Here is a 26,183-nt window from a genome sequence, read left to right on the forward strand (position 1 = left end):
CGTCCCTCCACACTGAACAAAAATTCTTCTTCTTTGGCTTCAAGGGTGCTCACCAACGTACCCTACTTCCCTTCTTTACTTGCCTCACCCAACTTTCTCTCTTCTTTCCTCCCAAGCCAACCTACTAGCTATACCTCTCTTCACTCAGTCAAGCAATGGCATTTATCGACTGCTTACTGTTTGCTGAGCACTGTACCGGGCACTTGGGAGAGGAGAATGCAATAGAGTTGGCAGATAATAATAATAATAATTATTCGTTAATATTATTTGGTATTTGTTAAGCATTTACTATGTTCCAGGCACTGTCTAAGCGTTGTGGTGGATACAAGGTAATCGGGTTGGACACAGTCCCTGTCCCACATAGGGCTCACAGTCTTAATCCCCATTTTACAGATGAGATAACTGAGGTCAAGAGAAGTTAAGTGACTTGCCCAAGGTCACACAGCAGGCAAGTAGCAGAGCCAGGATTAGAACCCGTGACCTTCTGACTCCCGTGCTCTATCCACTAGGCCATGCTGCTCCTCTGATGCTCTCCCTGCCCACAAAGAGCATAATGTCTAGACACCTCTCTTGTCTCCAGCCCGTCACTCATGCTGTCCCTGTTGCTTGGGGGAAATAATAATAATAATGATGATGGTATTTGTTAAGCACTTACTATGTGTCAAGCACTGTTCTAAGTGATGGGGCAGATACAAGGTAATCAGGTTGTCCCACATGGGGCGCACAGACTTAATCCCCATTTTATAGATGAGGAAACTGAGGCACAGAAAAGTGAATTGACTTGCCCAAAGTCACACAGCTTATTAATGGAGGAGCTGGGATTAGAACCCACGACCTCTGAGTCCCAAACCCATGCGCTCTTTCCACTATGCCCCACTGCTTCGCTAAACCTCAACTCCTTTCATATTTAAATTCCTCCTGGAAACCCACCTCCTCCAGCGAGCCTTCCCTTGGTTTGTTCCCAATCAATCAATCAATCAATCGTATTTATTGAGTGCTTACTGTGTGCAGAGCACTGTACTAAGCGCTTGGGAAGTACAAGTTGGCAACATATAGAGACAGTCCCTACCCAACAGTGGGCTCACAGTCTAAATATACTCTAAATTGCATAAACCCTTCAACTGCCTCCATCCTTCTGGACTTCTCGGCATTCCCATCGTCAGCAATTTTGTAGATATGTTTATTCAGTCATAAATTCAATTATTTTGACTTCTCAATTTGCAAATAATTTTATATGTCTCCCCCATTAAAGTGTATGCTCCTTGTGGGCAATCAGTCAGTTGTATTTATTGATTGCTTACTGTGTGCAGAGCAATGTACTAAACCCTTGGGAGAGTACAATATAACAATAAACAGACACATTCCCTGCCCACAACGAGCTTAGAAACACGTCCCATCCTGAGCACTTAGCACAATGCCTTGCATCTAATGGATGCTCAATAATAAATACTCTTACTCTGCTACTTGTAATGGAAACACTCAGAGCAGAAAAGACTGAACGAGATGCTGCTGAAATTTTTAAGGCACAAGGCCTTTGAAAACGAGGAGGTGTGGCAACAGTTGAATCCCTGCTGTTGTTAGATATATTCAGTTTTACACCCGCGCATTCTTATTAATTTCTTATGCCTTGACATGAAGATCTGTATGTTTTTTTTAAAAAAAGACTGCCTATTTTGCAGCCTCAGAACAACAATCTCAGCTATTATCACCCCTCTTCATCCCAAATTTTACTTGTGCTTACTCATGGACTCTGCAAAGGAAAAGCATTGCTTTCTTGATTGTTACAAGGACATTTCAAGGTAAGTGGGATGATTCTGTATCATTTCCAAAATGATGAAAAAGTCATATGCTTGATGTAGATACTGTAAGCTCCTCTATTCATTCATTCAATCATATTTTTTGAGTGCTTACTGTGAGTACTAAGCGCTTGGGAAGTACAAGTTCGGTAACATTTAGAGACGGTCCCTACCCAGTGGGTTCACAGTCTAGAACATCCTCTAGACTGTAAGCTCATTGTGGGCAGGGAATGTGACTGTTTATTGCTGTATTATATTTTCCCAAGCGCTTAGTACAGTGCTTTGCATATAGTAAGTGCTCAATAAATACAATTGAATGAATGAATGAAGTGTCCCCCATCAAATATTATGATGAAACATAACCCCATGCAAGTTATGGTTATCATTGAAAACAAAAACCCTGCTCTGCAAAGACCTTGCACTTCTTCATTTTGTTTCCAAGAAGGTTGTTTGAACAAATGAAATGTCCAAATTGAATAGTTGCATCTTGGCTCATGGAATTGTTTAATCAGAGCAAGTTTATTGAAGACCACGGCATGAAAGCAGTCACAGAGATCAAGCGTAACAATTCTCACTACAGGCTTAAAATTAATCAAGTGCCTTTTTACCAGATTAAAGATGGGAGCATCACAAACGTTATTTTATTATTTGGCATTGGGGTTTTGTAATTAATTCAGAAGCCCAAATGTCATTTTATAATGAATTTGAAGGATGAATTAAATATGCACATACCACCACATAAATTGCCATTTATAATTAGTGCCATTCACATAATGTTATCAATAATAATATTAATTCAACCTTGAAAGTAGGTTGAAGTGTTTGGGAAGTATATACAAAGGTATTTACCATTTATTGCTTACTGCTACTTTATTAGAGGTGAAATTTTGGCAGTTGCAGTGTTTTGAGAGTATAGAAGGAGATGCATTTTAGTATTCAGCACTGTCTTATTAGAGGTGAATTTTATTTAGTATTCACTGCTGTCTTATCAAAGGTGAATTTTATACCCACCTGGCTTCCCATGTCCCTCCGTGTTTTATCCATTAAATGGCCCTTCTTGAGTGAAACCTTGCCCCTGTCCCTCCCTCCCCACCAACCACGCCACTGATCAAACCACAGCTTCCATTCATTGTGCCAGGGTGAACCCCTCTCAATCAATCAATCAATCGTATTTATTGAGCGCTTACTGTGTGGAGAGCACTGTACTAAGCGCTTAAACGTACTAAGCTCTCCAATGTGCCCTGCTTTCTTACCAACTTTGGCTATTCACAGCTGCAGTGGAAGCTGAGACCTGTTAGTTCTAAGGTCCCCAGAGACCCTAAGGAACAATTTTCCAAGTTTCCTGAACTCCCCTGTGCTCATTAGCCTGTGAGCTAGCGGCGGGCCCAAGAGAAGAGAAGCAGCGTGGCTCACTGGAAAAGAGCCCGGGCTTTGGAGTCAGAGGTCATGGGTTCAAATCCCGGCTCCGCTAATTGTCAGCTGTGTGACTTTGGGCAAGTCACTTCACTTCTCTGTGCCTCAGTTACCTCATCTGTAAAATGGGGATTAAGACTGTGAGCCCCCCCGTGGGACAACCTGATCACCTTGTAACCTCCCCAGCACTTAGTAAGCACTTAATAAATGCCATTATTATTATTATTATTGTGTCCTCACAGACCACACTTCCTGTATTCAGGGATGTCCTGGGATAGAGAAAAAAAATAGTGTGAAGTGCTCTATTAGACATATCTTCCCAGATTGGTCACAAGAATTCCACATGGTCTGAAGCAAAAGCTTATTTTTGATGTTACGTCTGTTACTTATCATTCATCAGTATCACCTGTCACAGTATCACAAGGAAACTGAATCGGGCTGGCATGATGCTGTAATGGTATCAGTGGAAAGAGCCCGGGCTTTGGAGTCAGAGGTCATGGGTTCAAATCCCGGCTCTGCCACTTGTCAGCTGAGTGACTTTGGGCAAGTCACTTAACTTCTCTGTGCTTCAGTTATCTCATCTGTAAAATGGGGATTAAGACTATGAGCCCCAAGTGGGACAACCTCATCACCTGTAACCTTCCCAGTGCTTAGAACAGTGCTTTGCACATAGAAAGCGCTTCATTCATTCATTCATTCAATCGTATTTATTGAGCGCTTACTGTGTGCAGAGCACTGTAGTAAGCGCTTGGGAAGTACAAGTTAGCAACATATAGAGATGGTCCCCACCCAACAGCAGTCTCACAGTCTCGAAGGGGGAGACAGACAACAAAATAAAATAAATAGAATAAATATGTACAAGTAAAATAAATAAACAAATACAGTAATAAATATGTACAAACATATATACATGCCATTATTATTATTATTATTATTATTATTATTATTATTTACTCAGTGCCCACTTCATGCAGCTCACAATACCGGGCACTGAAGTAGTACAGAATAAGGAAGTGACTTGCTCACCAACCCTTAATCCATTAGATCGTGAGTCCACCGAGGGATAGAAACTGTGTCAAATTCCCTTCTGTGTATTCTCTCCCAGTGCTTAGACCAGTGCGTGGCACACAGCTAGCATTTAAATACTATTTCTACTACAAAAGCTTACAGTCAAATAAGCTCACCAAACACCTTTGAGGTAAGAGCCAATGACCATTATATGTAATAATGGTGGTATTTGTTAAATGCTTACTATGTGCCAAGTACTGGGGTAGATACAAAATAACCCCCTGTGTGTTCTCTCATTCATTCAATCATATTTATTTAGCAGCATTGCATAGTGGATAGAGCACGGGCCTGGGTGTCAGATGGTAATGGGTTCTAATCCCGGCTCTGCCACTTGTCTGCTGTATGACTTTGGGGAAGTCACTTCACTTCTCTGTGCCTCAGTTTCCTCATCTGTAAAATGGGGATTACGACTGTGAGCCCCACATGGGACAGCCTGATTACCTTCGTAATCCACCCCTGCGCGTGGGACAACCTGATTACTTTGTATCTACCCCAATGCTTAGAACAGTGTTTGGCATGTAGTAAGTGCTTAACAAATACCATAATTATCAAGCGCTTAGTACAGTGCTCTGCACACAGTAAGCGCTCAATAAATAAGATTGAATGAACTTAGCGCTTAGTATGTGAAGAGCACTCTAATAATAATAATAATGGCATTTGTTAAGCGCTTACTATGTGCAAAGCACTGTTCTAAGTGCTGGGGGGATACAATGTGATCAAGTTGTCCCACGTGGGGCTCACAGTCTTAATCCCCATTTTTACAGATGAGGTAACTGAGGCTCAGAGAGGTTAAGTGACTTGCCCAAGGTCACACAGCAGACTTGTGGTGGAGCCGGGATTCGAACCCATGACCTCTGACTCCAAAGCCCGGGCTCTTTCCACTGAGCCACGCTGCTTCTAGCGTGCTTACTCTAGTAAGCAGTTGGGAGAGTACAACACAACAATATAACAAACACATTCCTCGGCTCACAACGAGCTTACAGTGTAGCGGGGAAGACAGATATTAATATAAATTAATAGATAGAAGTAAAGAGAAATGTAATAAATAGAAAGAAAGTACCTTCTACAGGGTGCTGCAGATAGAGAGTGCAAGGAATCCAGAGAGGGCATGTGCAGGAATTATGCCCTTTTATCCATGCCTCGCATTCACTCCAGAAAAGTAACACACTTTAAAGTGGGTACTGTGCATTGCTAGAAGTTTGGGGTGTTTCCAAAATGCCAGGCATGAAATTAACCCCATTTTAGCATGCTATGTAAACTATTGCCTCTACTAGTGGGGTTGAGCAAACTGCTTGAAAGCAATTAGAAACTGTTACCAAGATTAAATTTGTGTCTCTCCAGCTGTGACTGTGAACACAACTGCCAACCACATGCACTCTGGGAAGGGAATGGCCCAACCCTTTAAATCTGTTACGGTGGTCAAGTTATAAGGTGTGTTTTAGAGAATTAAGGAGGATTTTTAATCCAGGGAAAATACTGTCCCTTCCTCTTTAAAGATAATCCAGTGAATTATTGACTTTTAAAGAACAAACAGAAAAGGTTTTAGCAGAACATGTTCAGGCCATATCTGTTTTGTAAAATCCCCTTTCCACCTTTTGAACTCGATCTCACCGCTCTTCCTGAGCTACTCCCTGCGAGCAAATAAACTGGTTAGGAGAATGCAAATGGGAGTGTCCATTTTTGCAACTTTCCCCTTGTACATGTACTCCCTGTGACCAAGCCACTGCTGTAATAATAATAATAATAATAATAATAATAATAATAATAATAATGTCGTTTATTAAGCACTTACTGTGTGCCAAAAACTGTTCTAAGCATTGGGGAGGTTACAAGGTGATCACGTTGTCCCACGGGGGGCTCACAGTCTTCATCCCCATTTTACAGATGAGGTAACTGAGGCCCAGAGAAGTTAAGTGACTTGCCCAAAGTCACACAGCTGACAGTTGGCGGAGCCAGGATTTGAACCCATGACCTCCGACTCCAAAGCCCGGGCTCTTTCCACTGAGCCACGCTGCTTCTCTGTAGTTTCCAATGAGCGGCAATACACAGAAGGGAATTAGACACAATCTCTAGTCCTCAATTTAATGTCTCCCCCTCTTGACTTGTGAGCTCCTTGTGGGCAGGGAATGTGTCTGTTTGTCGTTATATTGTACTCTCCCAAGCGCCTAGTACAGTGCTTTGCACACAGTAAGCACTCAGTAAATACAAATGAATGAATAATGGAGAGACCAGTGGAAGAGTGGGGAGAAACGTGGGCAGGGAATGTGTCTTTTATATTGTAATAACGATGGTACTTCTTAAGCACTTACTATGTGCTAAGAGCTGGGGTAGATACAAGTTATTCAGATTGGACAAAGTCCATATCCCCCATGGGGCTCACACTTTTAATCCCCCTTTTACAGATAAGGTAACTGAGGCCCAGAGAAGTTAAGTGACTTGCCCAAGGTCAAACAGCAGACATTCATTCATTCATTCAGTCGTATGTATTGAGTGCTTACTGTGTGCAGTGCAATGTACTAAGTGCTTGGGAAGTACAAGTCGGCAACATATAGAGACGGTCACCACCCAACAACGGGCTTACAATCTAGAAGCAGCGTGGCTCAGTGGAAAGAGCCCGGGCTTTGGAGTCAGAGGTCGTGGGTTTGAATCCCGGCTCCACCACCTGTCTGCTGTGTGACCTTGGGCAAGTCACTTCACTTCTCTGTGCCTCAGTTCCCTCATCTGTAAAATGGGAATTAAGACTGTGAGCCCCACATGGGACAACTTGATCAGCTTGTATCCCCCCCCCCCCCAGTGCTTAGAACAGTGCTCTGCACATAGTAAGCGCTTAACAAATGCCAACATTATTATTATTATTATTAGAAGGGGGAGACGGACAACAAAACAAAGCATGTGGACAGATGTCATCAGAATAAATAGAAATAAAGCTAGATGCACATCATTAACAAAATAAATAGAATAGCAAATATGTATAAGTAAAATAGAGTAATAAATCTGTACAAACATATGTACAGGTGCTGTGGGAAGGGGAAGGTGGTAGGGTGTGGGGGATGGGGAGGAGGAGAGGAAAAAGGGGGCTCAGTCTGGGAAGGCCTCCAGGAGGAGGTGAGCTCTCAGTAGGACTTTGAAGGGAGGAAGAGAGCTAGCTTGGTGGGTGTGCGGAGGGAGGGCATTCCAGGACAGGGGGAGGATGTGGGCCGGGGGTCGATGGCGGGACAGGCGAGAACGAGGTACGGTGAGGAGGTTAGCGGCAGAGGAACGGAGGGTGCGGGCTGGGCTGTAGAAGGAGAGAAGGGAGGTGAGGTAGGAGGGGGTGAGGTGATGGACAGCCTTGAAGCCGAGAGTGAGGAGTTTTTCCTTGATGTGTAGGTTGACTGGTAGCCACTGGAGATTTTTGAGGAGGGGAGTAGCATGCCCAGAGCGTTTCTGCACAGAGATGATCTGGGCAGCAGCGTGAAGTATAGACTGAAGTGGGGAGAGACAGGAGGATGGGAGATCAGAGAGGAGGCTGATGCAGTAATCCAGTTGGGATAGGATGAGAGATTGAACCAGCAAGATAGCAGTTTGGATGGAGAGGAAAGGGCGGATCTTGGTGATGTTGTGGAGGTGAGACCGGCAAGTTTTGGTGACGGATTGGATGTGAGGGGTGAACGAGGGAGCAGAGTCCAGGATGACACCAAGGTTGTGGGCTTGTGAGATGGGAAAGTTGGTAGTGCCGACTACAGTGACAAGAAAGTCAAGGAGAGGGCAGGGTTTGGGAGGGAAGATAAGGGGTTCAGTCTTGGACATATTGAGTTTTAGATGGCGGGCAGACATCCAGATGGAGATGTCCTGAAGGCAGGAGGAGACCTGAGCCTGAAGGGAGGGAGAGAGAGCAGGGGCGGAGATGTAGATTTGGGTGTCATCAGCATAGAGATGATAGTTGAAGCCGTGGGAGCGAATGAGTTCACCAAGGGAGTGAGTGTAGATAAAGAACAGAAGGGGACCAAGAACTGACCCTTGAGGAACCCCTACAGTAAGGGGATGGGAGGGGGAAGAGGAGCCCGCAAAGGACACTGAGAATGAGCAACCGGAGAGATGAGGAGAACCAGGAGTGGACAGAGTCTGTGAAGCCAAGGTTGGATAGCATGTTGAGGAGAAGGGGGTGGTCCACCGTGTCGAAGGCAGCTGAGAGGTCGAGGAGAATTAGGATAGAGTAGGAGCCGTTGGATTTGGCAAGCAGGAGGTCATTGGTGACCTTTGAAAGGGCAGTTTTGGTTGAGCGTAGGGGACGGAAGCCAGATTGGAGGGGGTCAAGGAGAGAGTTGGCATTGAGGAATTTGAGGCAGTGGGTGTAGATGACGTGGTGGAGCTGGGATTAGAACTCAGGTCCTTCTGGCTCCCAGGCCTGTGCACTCTCCACTAAGACATGCTGCTTCCCAAGTACTTAGTACGGTGCTCTGCAAGCAGTAACTATTCAATAAATGAAGTTGACTGACTGGGATTTGTCATGGGCAAATTCTTCGTTGGCTCCTCCTCCACCCCTCCCCTGCTACTCACCTGCCAGGTAAGAGTTTTAATGCCAGGATTTAGCCTCTCCTCCCTCACCCTGGGCAAAGCTGCTCCTGTCAGTTGGCAGAGCTGGGTCTTGGGGATTCCCCCCCATTGCACTTAGGGACAGACCTGTAAACTCTTGCTTTCCCCTGCATAGTAATTCATGTTAATGTCTGTCTCCCCTTGTAGATTGAAAGCTTCTTTAGGGCAGGGATTGTATTAACGCAGTCTGTTGTACTCCCCTAAACACTTAGCACAATACTCTGCACAGAACAAATGCTCAATAAATGCTAGTGATTGAGCATTAATCTTAATATTGTGTGGCTCAGTGGAAAGAGCACAGGCTTTGGAGTCAGAGGTCATGGGTTCAAATCCCGGCTCCGCTAACTGTCAGCTGTGTGACTTTGGGCCAATCACTTAACTTCTCTGTGCCTGTTACCTCATCTGTAAAATGGGGATTAGAACTGTAAGCCCCCCCGTGGGACAACCTGATCACCTTGTAACCTCCCCAGCGCCTTAGAGCAGTGCTTTGTACATAGTAAGTGCATAACAAATACCAACATTATTATTATTACCTCATCCTTGGCACTTTATTCCAAAGTTGAGCTCCCTCTCCCACTGAATGATTCATCTCTGGTGACTGCACATATGGTAGATCACAAGATTGTTGAACCCAATCTTCCCGCATGTAGATTATAGTGAAAAATGCTCTCGCAGAACTGAGCTCATAGTTTCCATCATTGTCGTACTATTTCCGTCGGGCACAATACCCTGCCATGAGAGGAGGCCAACCCTGCCTTGGGGATTTATTCCTGTCTAGCCTTTGGCACCAGGTCCATTCGCAAGTCTATTTAACCCATCACTGGGGTGGGATAGAGAGAGTGTCTGGGCTACCGTTCTCCATGGATCCCAGCCCAGGGGTCAGAGTATCATTTCTCATAGAAAATGCCTGGAAAAAGTTCAGTCAATCAAATCAACTGTACTTATTAAGCTGCTTACTGTGTGCAAGTCACTGTACTAAGTGCTTGGGAGAGTAATAATAATAATAACAATAATGGCATGTATTAAGCGCTTACTATGTGCAAAGCACAGTATAACAGAGTTGGTAGGCATGTTTGCTGCCCACAATGAGCTTACAGTCTAGAGGAAGAGACAGGCATTAATATAAGTAAATTATGGATACGTACATAAATATTATGGGGCTATGGGAGGAAATAGTTGTGGAAAAGCCCAAAAGAGTACAGTAACAAGAGAAGAAGCTTCCAGGTGTTTTCCCACACCCTAACAGTCCTCACTAGCCTTCTAAATAGGAAGGAAGATACTTGCGGTCCTGAAGTGTCAAATGTTCAAATCCCTCATATCAATCAATCAATCATATTTATTGAGCACTTATTGTTTGCAGAACACAGTACTGTTTGGGAGCATATAATATAACAGAGTTGGTAGACATGTTCCCTGCCCACAAGGAGCTATTAGTCTAAAGGGATCATCATCAATTGTATTTATTGAGCGCTTACTATGTGCAGAGCACTGTACTAAGGGATGAGTTCATAGTGTACAAACTAATTCAAGGAAAATTTTTTCTCCTGTTCTCCTGGTAGCCTTTAAGCTCTTTGTGGTCAGGGATCATGTCTACCAACTCTATCATATTTTACTCTCCCAAGTGCTTAGAACAATGCTCTGTACACAGAAGGCACTAAATAAAAACCACTGATTGTCGTCTTCAACTGTGGGGAGAAGCAGAGTGGCCTAGTGATCATAATGATGATTGTTATGATATTAGTTAAGCGCTTACTATGTGCCTAGCACTGTTCTCAGCCCTGGGGTAGTTACGAGGTACTCAGATTGCCCCATGTGGGGCCCACAGTCTTAATCCCCATTTTCCAGATGAGGTAACTGAGGCACAGAGAAGTTAAGTGACTTGTCCGGGGTCACAAAGCCGGGATTAGAACCCTCGTCCTCTGACTCCCAAGCCCGTGCTCTTTCCACTAAACCATGCTGCTTCCCTAAGCGGGACAGAATGCAAACCTGGGAGTCAGAAGGATCTGGGTTCTAATTCCAGCTCTGACACTTGTCTGCTGTGTGACCAAGGACAAATCACTTCATTTTTCCATGCCTCAGTTACCTCATCTGTAAAATGGGGATTAAGACTGTGAGCCCCATGTGGGACATATACCGTGTTCAATCTGACTAGCTTGTATCTGTCCCAGTGCTTAGTACAGTGCTTTACACATCATAAGCGCTTAACAGATACCATATTTTTTTTTAAAAAGTGTTTTTCAAGATTGGGACAGGAGAGGGTTGGGGATGGCTATTCCCTCTTGATTTATGCCTCTTTTTGTCAGGGATTGTGCTTTCTGCCTCTTTTGAAGTCTCCCAAAGACATGGTACAATGCTGTGCACACATTAATTGCTGTGGAAACCGAAGGTATAGTGTACTTGTGCAGGACTCCAAATTGATATGGCCACCATGCTTCCTTGGCATCTTCCAAAAGTTGGTTTAGCTCACCTCAGTCTAGACTGTAAGTTCTTTTTGGGCAGGGAATGTATCTGTTATATTGTTGTATTGTACTCTCCCAAGTGCTTAGTACAGTGCTCTGTACGCAGTAAGCACCCAGTAAATACCATTGGACGACTGACTCAATGTTCTTCATCCCACCTATTGGTCTTCTTCAGGACCATTTTCCTGCACCCCTGCTTCCCCCAAGTGGAATACCTAGGGTGTCCCTCTTCCCTGATACTCCTTCCCGATAGACGATTTTGTCTCCCTGTCTAGACTGTAAGCTCATTGTGGGCAGGGAATATATCTGTCTCTTGCTATATTGTACTCTCCTAGGTGCTTAGTACAGTGCTTTGCACAGAGTAAGCACTCAATAAATACGATTGAATGAATGAACCATTCCAGAAGTCTCTGTGAGAGATGCAGAGAAGTGATATTTATGGGTTTGGAGAACTAGTGAAAGTTACCCAAGTCAGTGATTGATATGAGCCCATTATGGTCAGATGATCAATCAATCGTATTTATTGAGCACTTACTGTGTGCAGAGCACTGTACTAAGCGCTTGGGAAGTACAAGTTGGCAACATATAGAGACAGTCCCTACCCAACAGTGGTCTCACTGAGTGTTCATAAAATAGACCTTGGGAATGCATCACACAATTCACTAGATAAAAACTTTTGTACTAGTGCTAGACATTACTCAGATTCCAAAAAGACTTGATCATTGCATTCAAGGGATCACTTCACAAACTCAAGATAGTTGTCATCTCCATTACTGACCCTAAACATCCCTTTGATAGTGCCTTAGAAAATTAAGCTAGCTCCCATAAAAAACCGTTGGGAAAATTTTACTTCCAGACTAAAATAATCAGTAGAATTTGTCCTTAAATGATAGGGAAGGTGCCAGCAACTCAATAGCATGAGGTTTTAATCTAAATAGATGACTTAACCATTTGGCAGGCCCCCAGCTCTGTGTCAAGTGAGGAATTTTGCCGCTTTCCTTCTTTTCAGTTGCCTGAGAAAACAGTTGGCCCCTCAGGGTAAGTAAGCTTATCCTGTCGTGCTGAACAGGCACCATGTGGAATTTTATTTAATCAGCATGATGCCACAGAAAGTCCTACTGACTTTTCCATCACTGTAGACATCACTACCATCCTCCCAGTTTTACAAGCCCACCACCTTGGCTTTATCCTTGACTCATCTCTGTCCTTCAACTCCCGTATTCAGTCCATCACCAAATCTGTAAATTTTTTTCTCCACATCTATAGAATCTGCTCCTTCCTCTCCATTCAAACTGCATCTACACTGGTCCAAACGCCAATATCCTATCTCTATTACTGCTACTGCATCAGCCTTCTCATGGGCCTCTCTGCTCCAGTTCATAGTTCACTCTGCTGCCGGGATCATTTTTCCGTAAAACTCTTCAGTCCACATCTCCCCACTCAAAAAATTCAGTGGTTGCCCATCCATCTCGCCCGTTGTTGGGTAGGGACCTTCTCTATATGTTGCGGACTTGTACTTCCAAGCACTTAGTACAGTGCTCTGCACACAGTAAGTGCTCAATAAATACGATTAAATGAATCTCCACATCAAACAGAAACTCACTGCCATTGCCTTTATGGCACTCAGTCAGCTCTCTGCTCCCTGTTTAACCATGCTAAACTCCCACAATAAACTACCTTGCACATTTCACTCCTCTAACACCAACCTACTCTCCATATCTCAGTCTCATCTGTCTCCCCGATGACACCTTGCCCACATCTCTCTGGTCTGGAACTCCCTCCCTTTTCTTGTCCGACAAACCACCACTCTCCTCATCGTCCAAGCCCTGTTAAAATCACGTCTCCTCCAAGAGGCCTTCCTTGACTCACCCCTCATCTCCCCACGCTATTTACCCTCCCTTCTGCATTACCTATGCACTTAGGACTGTACTCCCTGAGCACTCTGATACCCAACTCCAGCTCCATGTCACTCATGTTCATATCTTTATACTCTGCCATTTCTCCTATCTGTAATATATTTTAATGCCTGTCTCCTGTGCTAGACTGTAAGCTTCTTGAGAGCAAGGATCATGTTTAAGAAATCTATTCCAGTCTTAGAAAATTGTATTAGAGCTGTTAATAATAATAATAATAATAATAATAATAATGGCATTTATTAAGCGCTTACTATGTGCCAAGCACTGTTCTAAGCGCTGGGGAGGTTACAAAGTGATCAGGTTGTCCCACAGGGGGCTTACAGTCTTCATCCCCATTTTACAGAAGAGGTAACTGAGGCCCAGAGAAGTTAAGTGACTTGCCCAAAGTCACACAGCTGACAATTGGAAGAGCTGGGATTTGAACCCATGACCACTGACTCCAAAGCCCGTGCTCTTTCCACTGAGCCATGCTGCTTCTCAAGTACAGTGCTCTGTACCCATTAATTGCTAAATGATTAGTAACTGTGGCATTTAAGCACTATGTGCCAAACACTGTACTAAGCACCAGGGTGGATGCAAGAAAATCGGGTTGGACACAATCTCTGTCCCACATGAAGCTCACAGTCTAAGTAGGGAAAGAGAACAGATACTGAATTCCCATTTAATAAATGAAGAAACTGGGGCACAGAGAAGGTAACAGATTGTTCAAGGTCACAGCAGGTAAGTGGTGGAACTGGAATTAGAACCCAGGTCTCCTGTCTCCCAGGCCTGTACTCCTTCCACTATTCATTCATTCGTTCATTCATTCATTCAGTCATTCGGTCAGTCATAGTAATAATAATAATAATGATGGCATTTGTTAAGCGCTTACTATATGCAGAGCACTGTTCTAAGCGCTGGGGGAGATACAAGGTGATCAAGTTGTCCCACGTGGGACTCACAGTCTTAATCCCCATTTTACAGATGAGGTAACTGAGGCTCAGAGAAGTTAAATGACTTGCCCAAGGTCACCCAGCAGACATGTGGCGGAGCAAGTATTCGAATCCATGACCTCTGACTCCAAAGCCCAGGCTCTTTCCACTGAGCCATGCTGCTTCCCCAGTCATATAGATTGAGTGCTTACCTTGTGCAGAGCACTGGACTAAGTGCTTGGGGAGAGTACAGTATAACACTAAATAGACACATTCCCCATCCACAACGAGCTTACAGTCTAGAGAAGAAGAAAGACAATATAAATCAAGAAAATACAGATATGTACATAAGTGCTGTGGGGCTGGGAGGGAGATGAATAAAGGGATGCACAAGGGAGTGGGAGAAGCGGAAAAGGAGGGCTTAGGGAAGGCCTCTGAGAGGAGTTGCACCTGCAGTAAGGCTTTGAGGCAGGGGAGAGTGATTGTGAGATTTTATTATTATGACAGACAGGAATCATATTTGTTGAATCTCAGATTTACAGCTGGAGTTTCCTGACTTTCCCATCTCTGTTGACGGCACTACCATCCTTCCCGTCTCACAAGCCCGCAACCTTGGTGTCATCCTCGACTCCGCTCTCTCATTCACCCCTCACATCCAAGCCGTCACCAAAACCTGCCGGTCTCAGCTCCGCAACATTGCCAAGATCCGCCCTTTCCTCTCCATCCAAACTGCTACCCTGCTCATTCAAGCTCTCATCCTATCCCGTCTGGACTACTGCACCAGCCTTCTCTCTGATCTCCCATCCTCGTGTCTCTCTCCACTTCAATCCATACTTCATGCTGCTGCCCGGATTATCTTTGTCCAGAAACGCTCTGGGCATATTACTCCCCTCCTCAAAAACCTCCAATGGCTACCGATCAATCTGCGCATCAGGCAGAAACTCCTCACCCTGGGCTTCAAGGCTGTCCATCACCTCGCCCCCTCCTACCTCACCTCCCTTCTCTCCTTCTACTGCCCAGCCCTCACCCTCCGCTCCTCCACCGCTAATCTCCTCACCGTACCTCGTTCTCGCCTGTCCCGCCATCGACCCCCGGCCCACGTCATCCCCCGGGCCTAGAATGCCCTGCCTCTGCCCCTCCGCCAAGCTAGCTGTCTTCCTCCCTTCAAGGCCCTACTGAGAGCTCACCTCCTCCAGGAGGCCTTCCCAGACTGAGCCCCTTCTTTCCTCTCCCCCTCGTCCCCCCTCCATCCCCCCGTCTTACCTCCTTCCCTTCCCCACAGCACCTGTATATATGTATATATGGTTGTACATATTTTTTACTCTATTTATTTATTTATTTATTTTACTTGTACATTTCTATCCTATTTATTTTATTTTGTTGGTATGTTTGGTTCTGTTCTCTGTCTCCCCCTTTTAGACTGTGAGCCCACTGTTGGGTAGGGACTGTCTCTATGTGTTGCCAATTTGTACTTCCCAAGCGCTTAGTACAGTGCTCTGCACATAGTAAGCGCTCAATAAATACGATTGATTGATTGATTGATATTGTGTTTTTTCTAACATCTTAAATACCATTGATTAATCGATATGTTATTTGACACCTAATTTATCATTATTCTATTGTGTACGCTAATCATCATGATATAATCTGACCCCGACATCTTCATTTACCTAAAGTTCCTGTGCAATATCTTAATCCTCAGTGTACTTGCACCTAGAGTTTTTGTTAGTGTTAGGAAATCTAGATGGATTTTCCCGCAACAAACTGACCGAATTCACTACCTCTCGGCTGTAGAGGTGTGGTCTGTCACATTTTCTCGGAATAACTGCATGTGATTTAGTTGTCATTTCACTCTTAATCCCAGCAAGACAGTAAGCATATCCAATATGACCAGTAGTTACTTTGTGGGGGAAAATGTTTTCTAAGGAAAATGTCAAATATGATCTCACCGCCAACCCCTTTCCTCGTCCTCCCTCTTTCCTGGGACTTCCTTCCAATGTGTATTCGCTAGACCACAACTCTCCCCACTTCAAAGCCCTGTTAAGGTCACATCTTCTCCAAGAGACCTCTCCTGTTAAGTCCTTTTCTACCCAATTCCCTCTTTCCTCTGTGTTGCGTACACATTTGAATCTGTACGCTTTAAGCACTAGATATCCACCCCACCCTTAGCCCCGCAGCATTTGTGTACCTAGCCATAATTTATTTTGCCTATCTCCCCTTCTATATGCTAAGCTCCTTGTAAGCCAGGAATGTGTTTACCAACTCTGTTGTCCTGTACTCTCCCAAGCGCTTAGTACAGTGCTGTGCACACAGTAAGCGCTCAGTAAATACCATTGATTGATATGATCTTTATCTCAAGTGACTTCGTTACCAAAGGATTTGCTAAATTGACCATGCTGAATAATAATAATTATGATACTTGTTAAGCACTCACTATGTGCCAAGCACTGTTCTAATCTCTGGGGTAGATACAAGTTAATCAGGTGGGACACAGTCCCTGTCCCACATGGAGCTCACACTCTTAATCCCCATTTTTATAGATGAGGGAACTGAGGCACAAAGAAGTGAAGTGACTTGCCCAAGGTCACACAGCAGATAGGTGGCACAGCGGGATTAGAACCCAGGTCCTTCTGACTCCGAGGCCTGTGCTCTATCCACTAAGCCATGCTGCTTCTCACTAAATCACGCTGCTTTTCACTAAGCCAAGCTACTATTATTACTACTATCACTATTATCCAGTAGTGATGGGGTATGAGTTTTCTCCTGATAGTGTTTTGGTGGGTCACTTTCCCAATTGTTGCCAACCGTCGAATCGATTACAGTGAAACTGTCTTAAAATAGTTATTCTGGAGGATGAGACGTGCCATTTTGGGGCATCTTTCCAGTGCAGTAACCTGTATCAATAGTGGTCACAAGATGCTTGAGATGCTATCCTTGACATGTACCTAATATGTAGGTAATGTCATCTTGCAGTCCTGACTTTTCCTCTCAAAGGCCCTAGTTTTCCCTACAGTGATCTATTATGGATTTCTCATCCATCAATTTATCTAAATCTCATTTCTACATGTACAACTTGTGGCAACAAATTTGATCATTACCTGATGTTTTGAACCTACCACTTGCAAGTGTCAATGGACATCCCTCAACCTGTTCTAGAATTTGATGAATTCTGATTCTTTGGCCTCATCACCCATCCACTTCATGATTTGGTATACTTCCCTCCTGTCTCTCTCAGCCTGTGTCTGTTTCCATGCTTTAAGAATATAAGAAATGCCATTCGGGGCCTGGGCAATGGTAAGAACAGCCTGGTATTTCACGGTTTATAGACAGTTCTACTACCTATGACGTGCTATTTCATAGCAAAAGATATTCAAGTCACCTGGATTGACTCTATCTGAGTCCCTAATTTAGGATCTATTGAATTTCTGCACCATCTAGGTCTGAGAATGTGGAGATACTTGATGTTTCTGGAGAGACGTTAGTATAAATAACAAAGTATTTCTCCCAAGTGCTTACTACAGTGCTCTGCACACAGTAAATGCTCAATAAATGTGATTGATTGATTACGAAGCAGAAGGGCCTAGTGGAACAAGTATCAACCTGTATTCTAATCCCAGGTTTGTCACTTACCCGCTATGTAACCTAGGTCAAGTCACTTAACTTTTCCATGTCTTAATTTCCTCATAAATTACCTGTTCTCCCTCCCAGTTACACTGTGAGTCCCCATGTGGGAAAGGGACAGTGTCTGATCTAATTTGTGTGGCCTAGTGGAAAGATCCTGGGCCTGGGAGTAAGAGGACCTGGGTTCTAATCCCAACTCCATCACTTGTCTGCTTTGTGACTTTGGGCAAGTCACTTAACTTCTCTGTGCCTCCGGGACCCCATCTGCGAAATGGGGATTAAGACTGTGAGTACCATATGGGACATGGACTGTGTCCAGCATGATTCAGTTGTATTGATTGAGCACTTGCTGTGTGCAGAACACTGGACTAAGCCCTTGGGAAGTACAAGAAGCAGTGTGGCACAATGGAAAGAGCACGGGCTTGGGGTTTAAATCCCATCCCCGCCAATTGTCAGCTGTGTGACCTTGGGCAAGTCACTTACCTTCTCTGTGCCTCAGTTGCCTCATCTGGAAGATGGGAATTGGGATTGTGAGCCCCACGTGGGACAACCTGATCACCTTGTATCCTCCCCAGTGCTTAGAATACTGCTTTGCACATAGTAAGCGCTTAACAAATGCCATTATTATTACTATTATTATTATTATTAGCTTGTATCGACCCCAGTGCTTAGTACAGTTTGTGACACATAGTAAATGCTTAACAAGTATCATTTAAAAAATCTTGTATCTTTCCCCATGCTTAGTGCGGTACTTGGCACGTAATAAGCACCTAGTAAGTACCACATTTTTAATTTATTACAACCACTGTCTAGTTCTTGGTAACACAATCAGTAATGCTATATATGTGTTCTTTACAGTGCCCAGAATTCTGTCGTGCGGTAAATATTAACTGTCCTCCATCTACATTGTTTATATGGCTGCTGCTTTATCTTCTCACCGTTTCTGCTAGTGTCATCTGTCCTTGCCCGGAGCCAGAGAAGCTGCAGCCTAGGCCTCCGAAATGTTCCTTGATGAGATATTTGGGTTCGGTGTGAGGTCACATGGCACTAGCCTCTTAGAAAATGGCCCTGTTATTCCAGAGCCAAGCTGATCCAACCCAGTGCAGGTTCATGGGACTGGATGTTTTTGAACTTTGACTCTCCAGGAGAAAGCTCTGGGTTCTGACTGTAGAAAACATTTATCTTTAACATAATTACTGTGTAGTAAATTCAGTTAACCGAGAAGCAGCTCAGCCTAGTGGATAGAGCACAGATCTGGGAGTCAGAAGGCCCTGGGTTCTAATCCTGGCTCCGCCACTTGCCTGCTGAGTGACCTTTAGACGAATCACTTAACTTCTCTGTGCTTCAGTTACCTCATCTGTAAAATGGGAATTAAGACTGTGAGCCCCATGTGGGACAGGGATTGTGTCCAACCCAATTTACTCATATTCGCCCCGTGCTTAGTGCAGTGCCTGGCACATAGTAAGCATTTAACAAATATGACGAATATTATTATTGTTACTGTTATTATGTTGATTCACTGATTCATTCATTCAGTCGTATTTATTGAGCGCTTACTGTGTGCAGAGCACTGTACTAAGCACTTGGAAAATAATAATAATAATAATGGCATTTATTAAGCACTTACTATGTGCAAAGCACTGTTCTAAGTGCAGGGGAGGTTACAAGGTGATCAGGTTGTCCCTCGGGGGGCTCACAGTCTTAATCCCCATTTTACAGATGAGGGAACTGAGGCACAGAGAAGTGAAATGACTTGCCCAAAGTCACACAGCTGACAATTGGCGGAGCCGGGGTTTGAACCCATGACCTCTGACTCCAAAGCCCAGCCTCTTTCCACTGAACCACGCTGCTTCTCAATTCAGTACAATTGTACATAGTACAGTTCAGAGAGACAATCCTTGCCCACACCGGGCTTACAGTCTAGAAGGGGAGAGACAGACATCAAAACAAGTAAATAGGCATTAGAATAAATAAATAGACTTATAGATATATACACATCAAAACAAGTAAAAAGGCATCAATATAAATAAATAGAATTATAGATATGTACATACACAAGTGATGTGGGGCAGGGAAAAGGGGAGCAAAGGGAGCGAGTCGGGACAATGCCGGGGAGGGAGCTGAGGAAAAGGGGTGCTTAGTCTGGGAGAATGGCCAGTTTGCTATCAATGAATGGACTTGAGCTCATTCTCCATTCTTCTCTACTTCACATTTTCACTCTGCCTTGTTCTCAAGTCTCTCCCACCCCCGGGCTCATGCCCTCCCTCCTGTCTGGAAATTCCTCCTCCTGTCCATCTGCCAAACGCCAGTGAGGAGGCTTACGCCCTTAGAACAATGCTCGACATATAAAAAGCACTTATAACAGTGCTTTTGTGAAATTATTATTTCACCTAAGGAGTTCAGTAACTAAGAACCAACTGCTTCTTTTTGACTAGCTTTCTTGTAATTTATCCTAGAATATATACCTGTATACATTGTGTATATAATAATAATAATGGCATTTATTAAGCGCTTACTATGTGCAAAGCACTGTTCTAAGCGCTGAGGGGGGGATACAAGGTGATCAGGTTGTCCCACGGGGGGCTCACAGTCTTACTCCCCATTTTACAGAAGAGGTAACTGGGGCACAGAGAAGTTAAGTGACTTGCCCGAAGTCACACAGCTGACAAGTGCGGAGCCGGAATATGAACCCATGACCTCAGACTCCAAAGCCTGTACTCTTTCCACTGAGCCACGCTGCTTCTCACGCTGCTTCTATATATACCTTGGTGCTGGAGGATTATATATTTCACAGCAAATACTGCACTGACAAACTATAAAGAAACAGTTCACCCAGCCTGGTACTTAAAAGAAATAGACAATTTTCATTATGAAGGAAAATTAGAGGCAAAGGGAAGCTAATTTCACTTCCTTGCATAGATAGAGGAAAGAAAAAAATGGTCTTTCTCAAATTTCTTAAAAAGTATTCTTTAGAGAATAGTAAAGTACTTAAGGTCAGGAACAACTCGATAGCATGAGATAAGACAAAATAGAAAAACCCTCTAAACTTTACTTCTTGCCTTTCCACCCTCATCCCTAAAGGTTGAAGAAGCACTCAGCGGGCTACTTGGAACCCTTGGAAGGTTACCTGGGCTTCTTTCAGTTTACAGGAAAGGGTAGTATCACACTCCCTTTCACCATGAATGAGTTGATTGTTTACTCTGTGCACAGCACTGTGCTGAGGGCTGGGGTAGAAACAACACAGTCAGGTCAGATGCATCCTACTCCTATGTGGGACTCACAGTATGAAGGGGAAGGAGGATAGGGATTTCATTCCCGTTGTTTAGAAATTAAGTGACTTGCCCAAGGTCGCATACCGAATTGTACTTTCCCAAATGCTCTGCACACAGTAAGTGCTCAGCATATTAATAGTTGATAGCAGGTATAAAGTTCCATTTCTATAGCCCTAAAAAAGGGGACATGACCAGGGCATGTTAGCAGAGCCTAATGGAGAAGACCTAATTTAAAGGAAAAATACAGAAAGAAGCCGGGGGGGAGGAGAGAGGGCCTTTTTCCTCCCACACCTGGCATTGGGTACAGTGGGCATATTGTAGCCCTATCAGAGGGTGGAATCCTTGGAATTGAATCCTGGTAAGCATATTGGAAGTAGCATGGGAAGAATTATAATGTTATGCTTCATCTGTGAGGTTTTTAAAGCTAAAGGAATTTTCAAAAGCAAGATTGCTCCTAAGTAAATATGATGCTCCTGAAGGCCAATTTTAGGTACCCGAGAGCTTAGGACAATGCTTGGTGTACATAGTAAGCACTTAACAAACACCACTATTATTACTAAAATGAAGGTCTCTATGAAACTCAGAGTTTCTTCATCCTTCCCTTTTTATCCTGCTCCACTCTCCTCTTACCTCTAATAATAATTTTTTTTGTGGGGGTGTGGGGAAGAGAGGTGGGTAAGAAGAGGAGATTATAGTGCAAGGTAAATATCAGTTTATATTATGTACTTTAGAATTATTTTCCATAGTTCCCCTTTGTGTACCTCTTTGACAAACACAAGTTTCAATGATGTACTAAAGCTTCATAGAATGGAATTGGGACTAATTTGATACCCCATATTCTGTGAACATTGATTCAGACCAGAGAATTTTATTGTTTAAAGCATTACCCAGTGGACATTTGAGGAGATAGCATAATAATTTAGTTAATAACCAAGTTCAAAATTCCTACTCAAAATCAAACATTTGCTTTTTTAGATCTGAATATCACTGCACAGTGCTTGCATATTTGAATTATGTATATAAAACTAATATACATAACAGTAATAGTATTAAACACTGTCTGTGTGCAAAGCACTGAACTAAGTGCTGGGAGAAAATACACGGGTAGGAATTAAGCATCGTACCTGTCCCTTGAAGGGCTCACAATCTAAAAATCTATGTTACATTCTCTACTGTAGCTTTCAGCATGTCTATATTTTTAGTTGCAGTGATTGCTTTTGGCATTTGTGAATGAATAGATGAAATGTTTTATTTGTCTAAATGTGCCCCGTATAACTATCTTACCATTTCTTTGGTAGGAACCAAAAACTAGTTCTAAAACATTACATAGTACTCAGAACCACCGTGAGAGAACTGCAACTAAATTAAGAAGCATTAGTGTAAATTTCCTCAAATGAACTTGACTGCTTTTGCCATTTCTGGAAACGACCCGAACGCCTGCACCTAAGGTAGAATCATCAGCTTGTCCTCGGCCTCCTCGGCGATAGTCTGTAATGAATTTCAAGCTTGTAAAGTAGTGGCAAAAACCTCGGGATTACTGTGGGTTTCCTAAACTGTGCCTCTCTTCGACAAGGAAAGGACTGGTGAAATGAGAAGGAAAGGGAACAGTTAATTGGGAAGGAAAGAGGAAAGCAGGCACAGAACCTTGGCTGAAGGCAGCTTGGGAAGTGACGTCCTGAAGCATTTGCTGTTCTAGAAAGAACAGAGACACGTAGTGTAAATGGGAGGACCTAGGAGGTGGCTATGTTTCTACCAGTGTGTATATTTATCTATAAATGAGCAGCAGGAGTGGGCGAATGAAATCGGGAAAGCTGCCTACTCACTGCCCGGAGGATTAGCTGCTTTCTGGTGTGTGGTAACTTTTAAAATATCACACTTGGCTGTCTTTATTTGGAATAACTGCTTTGCTGAGACTTTAGTCGCTGTTTTTTCTTTCCAAGGGGACTTTAAATTCATTCCAAGGCATTCGGAATGGGGAAAGACTATTATTCAATTTTGGGAATTGAAAAAGGAGCATCTGATGAAGATATTAAGAAAGCATACAGAAAACAAGCCCTTAAATTTCATCCCGACAAGAACAAATCTCCTCATGCCGAGGAAAAATTTAAAGAGATAGCGGAAGCCTATGAAGTGTTGAGTGACCCTAAAAAAAGAGAAATTTATGATCAGTTTGGAGAGGAAGGTATGTATTTTCCTATTACAGTTTCACTATTTCTCTGTCACTCTCTCCGCCTTCCTTTTCTCTATCATTGTCCTAAGTTGGGCCCTTTTTAATATACTGCATGCACGTTACCGGGAAAATTTTATTATAGGAAATTCCTGCTGGGTTTTGTAGGAGTATTTTAATTAGGGGCACTTATTTGGTTTACTTTGGATTTTACTGCTTCCTAGTAGTTCAGTTTTAATAGTACATTGTAATAAGTTAATGCTGTAAGTCCTGTTTTTAAAAGTATAGTTGACGCATTAAGAAAACAAGTTCCAGAAACAAAATCCTTTCTGTTTTACTTTCAATTTGGTTTTACCACAGAGTCGATTAGTATCTCTTGGTACGTTTTGCCTGGGTATTCACTATTAGAACAAGGAGTTGTTCAACTTCTATTTAAAGAAACAAAGTAACTGTTTTCCTATGAAAAGCCAGTTTAGACTGAACAAGACAGGACAGTCCCTAGGAGTCCAGGCATTTAGTCTCTAGTTGTTTTTGGCTTTTTGCCTGGAAAGGAAAGAATTTGCCTGATGTCATAAAATACCAGGGCAAGTTTTTAGCTTAATTGTAAACAGTAATAACGTGCCAAAGGAGTGAGGCTTCCGAAATGTAATTTTTAACCTAAAATGGTTACTTGCATAAAGCAGCATTGTTTTACTTATAATTGAAAGTATTCTCTGGAATTTTTAAGGTTGAACTATAGGGGAAAGTTATCTTGTTTATATATATATACGATATACAAGCACTGACATTAGGCTAAGATGATCTGGGGGCCTTCTTTTACCATTCTCGAATTTGCTTCAAGATTGTTCTTTTTTCTTAATAATTTTGGAGAGGAAAATTCTCCAGAGAGCTCTCTTGTTGAACTATGAAAGGAGGAATATTTGACACTGCTCAGATGGTTTTACTGTGGTTTCTACAGGTTGAGGTACTTTTACAAGAACTTTAACTTGACTTTGTTTTTCTTCATGAATCAGAGATTAGTTTGCATCATTAGGCATTATAAGGTTTTTTTCCTCAGCTACAGCTTTTTCCCCCAACATGTAACACTTTCTGTCATTCATTACGTTTCACTTGAGTATTATTTTCATTTTTGATTCTGTGGTCATAAGCTATTTTTGTTGTTTTCCTAGAAAGGACTTAAGGCAAAAGTGAATATACTTTATTCTTTAGTCTTTGATCATGTCAAATTGACTTTCTAAAGAAGGTATTTGACAAGAGACAACACTTATAATTAAAGTAAATATTATATTTTTATACTAAGTATTTTTACTGCTATTCATCTAATACGTTCTTAATTTTGTTCATCATATTTTAACCTTCAGCCTTCATATTATTCTAAATAATTTAATCCTTGTCTTGATGGTATCCACCCAAATACTTAAGAAATGATTGTAGGTTCCATTAGGGAGATAAATGTTTAGTTCACCTTTTCCCCCTTAAGTACTCCTGTTTTTTGTTCTTTTAATGAAAACTCATCATACCAACAAAATCCTTCTAGTTCATCTCCATTTTTGGCACTGAGAAACACTAAACAAAATTGTTTAGGGGTGATAATTAGGGTTTAGAGAAGCATGGTGGGCATATATAGTTCACCTTTTAATGAGTTTTGGTATATTAAGCACTTAGTACTATGCTCTGCACATAGTAAGCGCTCTATAAATACCATTTTTATGGAATTTGTTAAGTGCTTACTATGTGTCAAACACTGTTATAAGTGCTGGGGTAGGTACAAGTTGATTGGTATGACAAAGTCCCTGTCCCACATGGGGCTCACAGTCTAAGAGAGAGAACAGGTATTTAATCCCCATTTTACAGTTGATGAAATTGAGGCACAGAGAAGTTAAGTGAATTTCCCAAGGTTACACAGCAAGCAGTTGGCAGAGCCAGGATTAGAACCCAGGTCCTCTGACTCCCAGGCCCAAGGTCTTTCCACTAGGCCATTCTGCTTCCAATTGATTATTAAGCTTTCCGTGTATTACTTTGAAGGCCCTAATTGATCAACAGTTAGTCCCTCTCTTTGCAAGAATCAGATGGTCAAACTTCTCCTGAATTATATTTGACAAAACTTTCTTTTCTAACTCTACCTGACTGAAGCCTCTATTTTAAGAGAAGAAAATGGTGGATGTTACTAAGAATCAGTTCTGGCTCCTAGAATTTCTCTTCCTAAACAGATCAAAGTAGTTGAGCTTTTTAAAGTATACAGTTTGGGTAGTGATAGTTCTCTAAAAGTTGGTAAATATCTCCCCTTATTTATTTAGATTTTTTTTCTCTTGCTTTGAAGCCTGGAGTTGTTGCCACAGTTTTTCCTGTGGCAAACGTTGGCTGGGTTAACTTGTGTAGGAGAATAACTGGCAACTTGTACTTTTTCAGTTTCTGACAGAACATTAGGAAATCCAGTTTCTTCTCTTTCTCTTCATTTCCCCCCCCCCGCATCCTATTGCTTGCCTTGAAGTGTTTAGTGCAGTGCTCTGCACACAGTGAGCACTCAATAAATATGATTGTTTGATTTCTGCGGTAATCCAGGCAACAGGGTGAGGGGTGGGAGACCAGGAATTGAATGTGGAGTTTGGGTGGCGGGAGAAGAGCCTAAAAACCAAAATGTTCTATCACGTAGGGCAGCATGTCGGCCAAGGTTCCTGAAGCTGGCTGGGAGGTGGGACAAGGGGCATAAGCCTCTCCCCATCAGATAACTGTTATTGCACAACCCAAAGACTGAGGTTTGGAGTTTGTATCTCAAAGTCGTTGTTGCCCCGAGGGGGCTAGTTGCTCAAATGAAAAAGTCTCTTGGTAAATCCCAGTTGGAAACAATACAAGTTCCTAGTATAGACATGACCTTATACTGTACTGGCAAATGCAATTCAGTCAATTCTCTTAAGAGTTTTGGATCTCTTGCTCTTCTCATTCTGACAAGGGAGCATTTCGAATCATGGCTATAAGTGCAGATCT

At 42.9% G+C, this 26,183-nt stretch overlaps 1 protein-coding gene across 6 annotated transcripts in view; it reads left to right on the plus strand.

Moving 5' to 3' along the window:
• The window catches only part of DNAJB4 (DnaJ heat shock protein family (Hsp40) member B4), a 60,559-nt gene that overhangs the window by 28,986 nt on the left and 5,390 nt on the right, over positions 1-26,183 (plus strand). For 2 of the 6 annotated variants that reach the window (XM_038744710.1, XM_038744713.1), the window contains 2 exons: positions 1,680-1,799; positions 22,972-23,213. In XM_038744710.1, the coding sequence (XP_038600638.1) occupies positions 23,003-23,213 (211 nt within the window). In that variant the 5' untranslated portion in view covers positions 1,680-1,799; positions 22,972-23,002. Of the gene's footprint in view, positions 1-1,679; positions 1,800-22,329; positions 22,480-22,571; positions 22,880-22,971; positions 23,214-26,183 lie in introns of those variants that run through there. The other 4 variants (XM_038744712.1, XM_038744715.1, XM_038744711.1 and 1 more) reach the window with 3 other exon arrangements.

This window comes from Tachyglossus aculeatus, chromosome 4, assembly GCF_015852505.1.
Source record: "Tachyglossus aculeatus isolate mTacAcu1 chromosome 4, mTacAcu1.pri, whole genome shotgun sequence".
Classification (NCBI taxonomy): domain Eukaryota; kingdom Metazoa; phylum Chordata; class Mammalia; order Monotremata; family Tachyglossidae; genus Tachyglossus; species Tachyglossus aculeatus.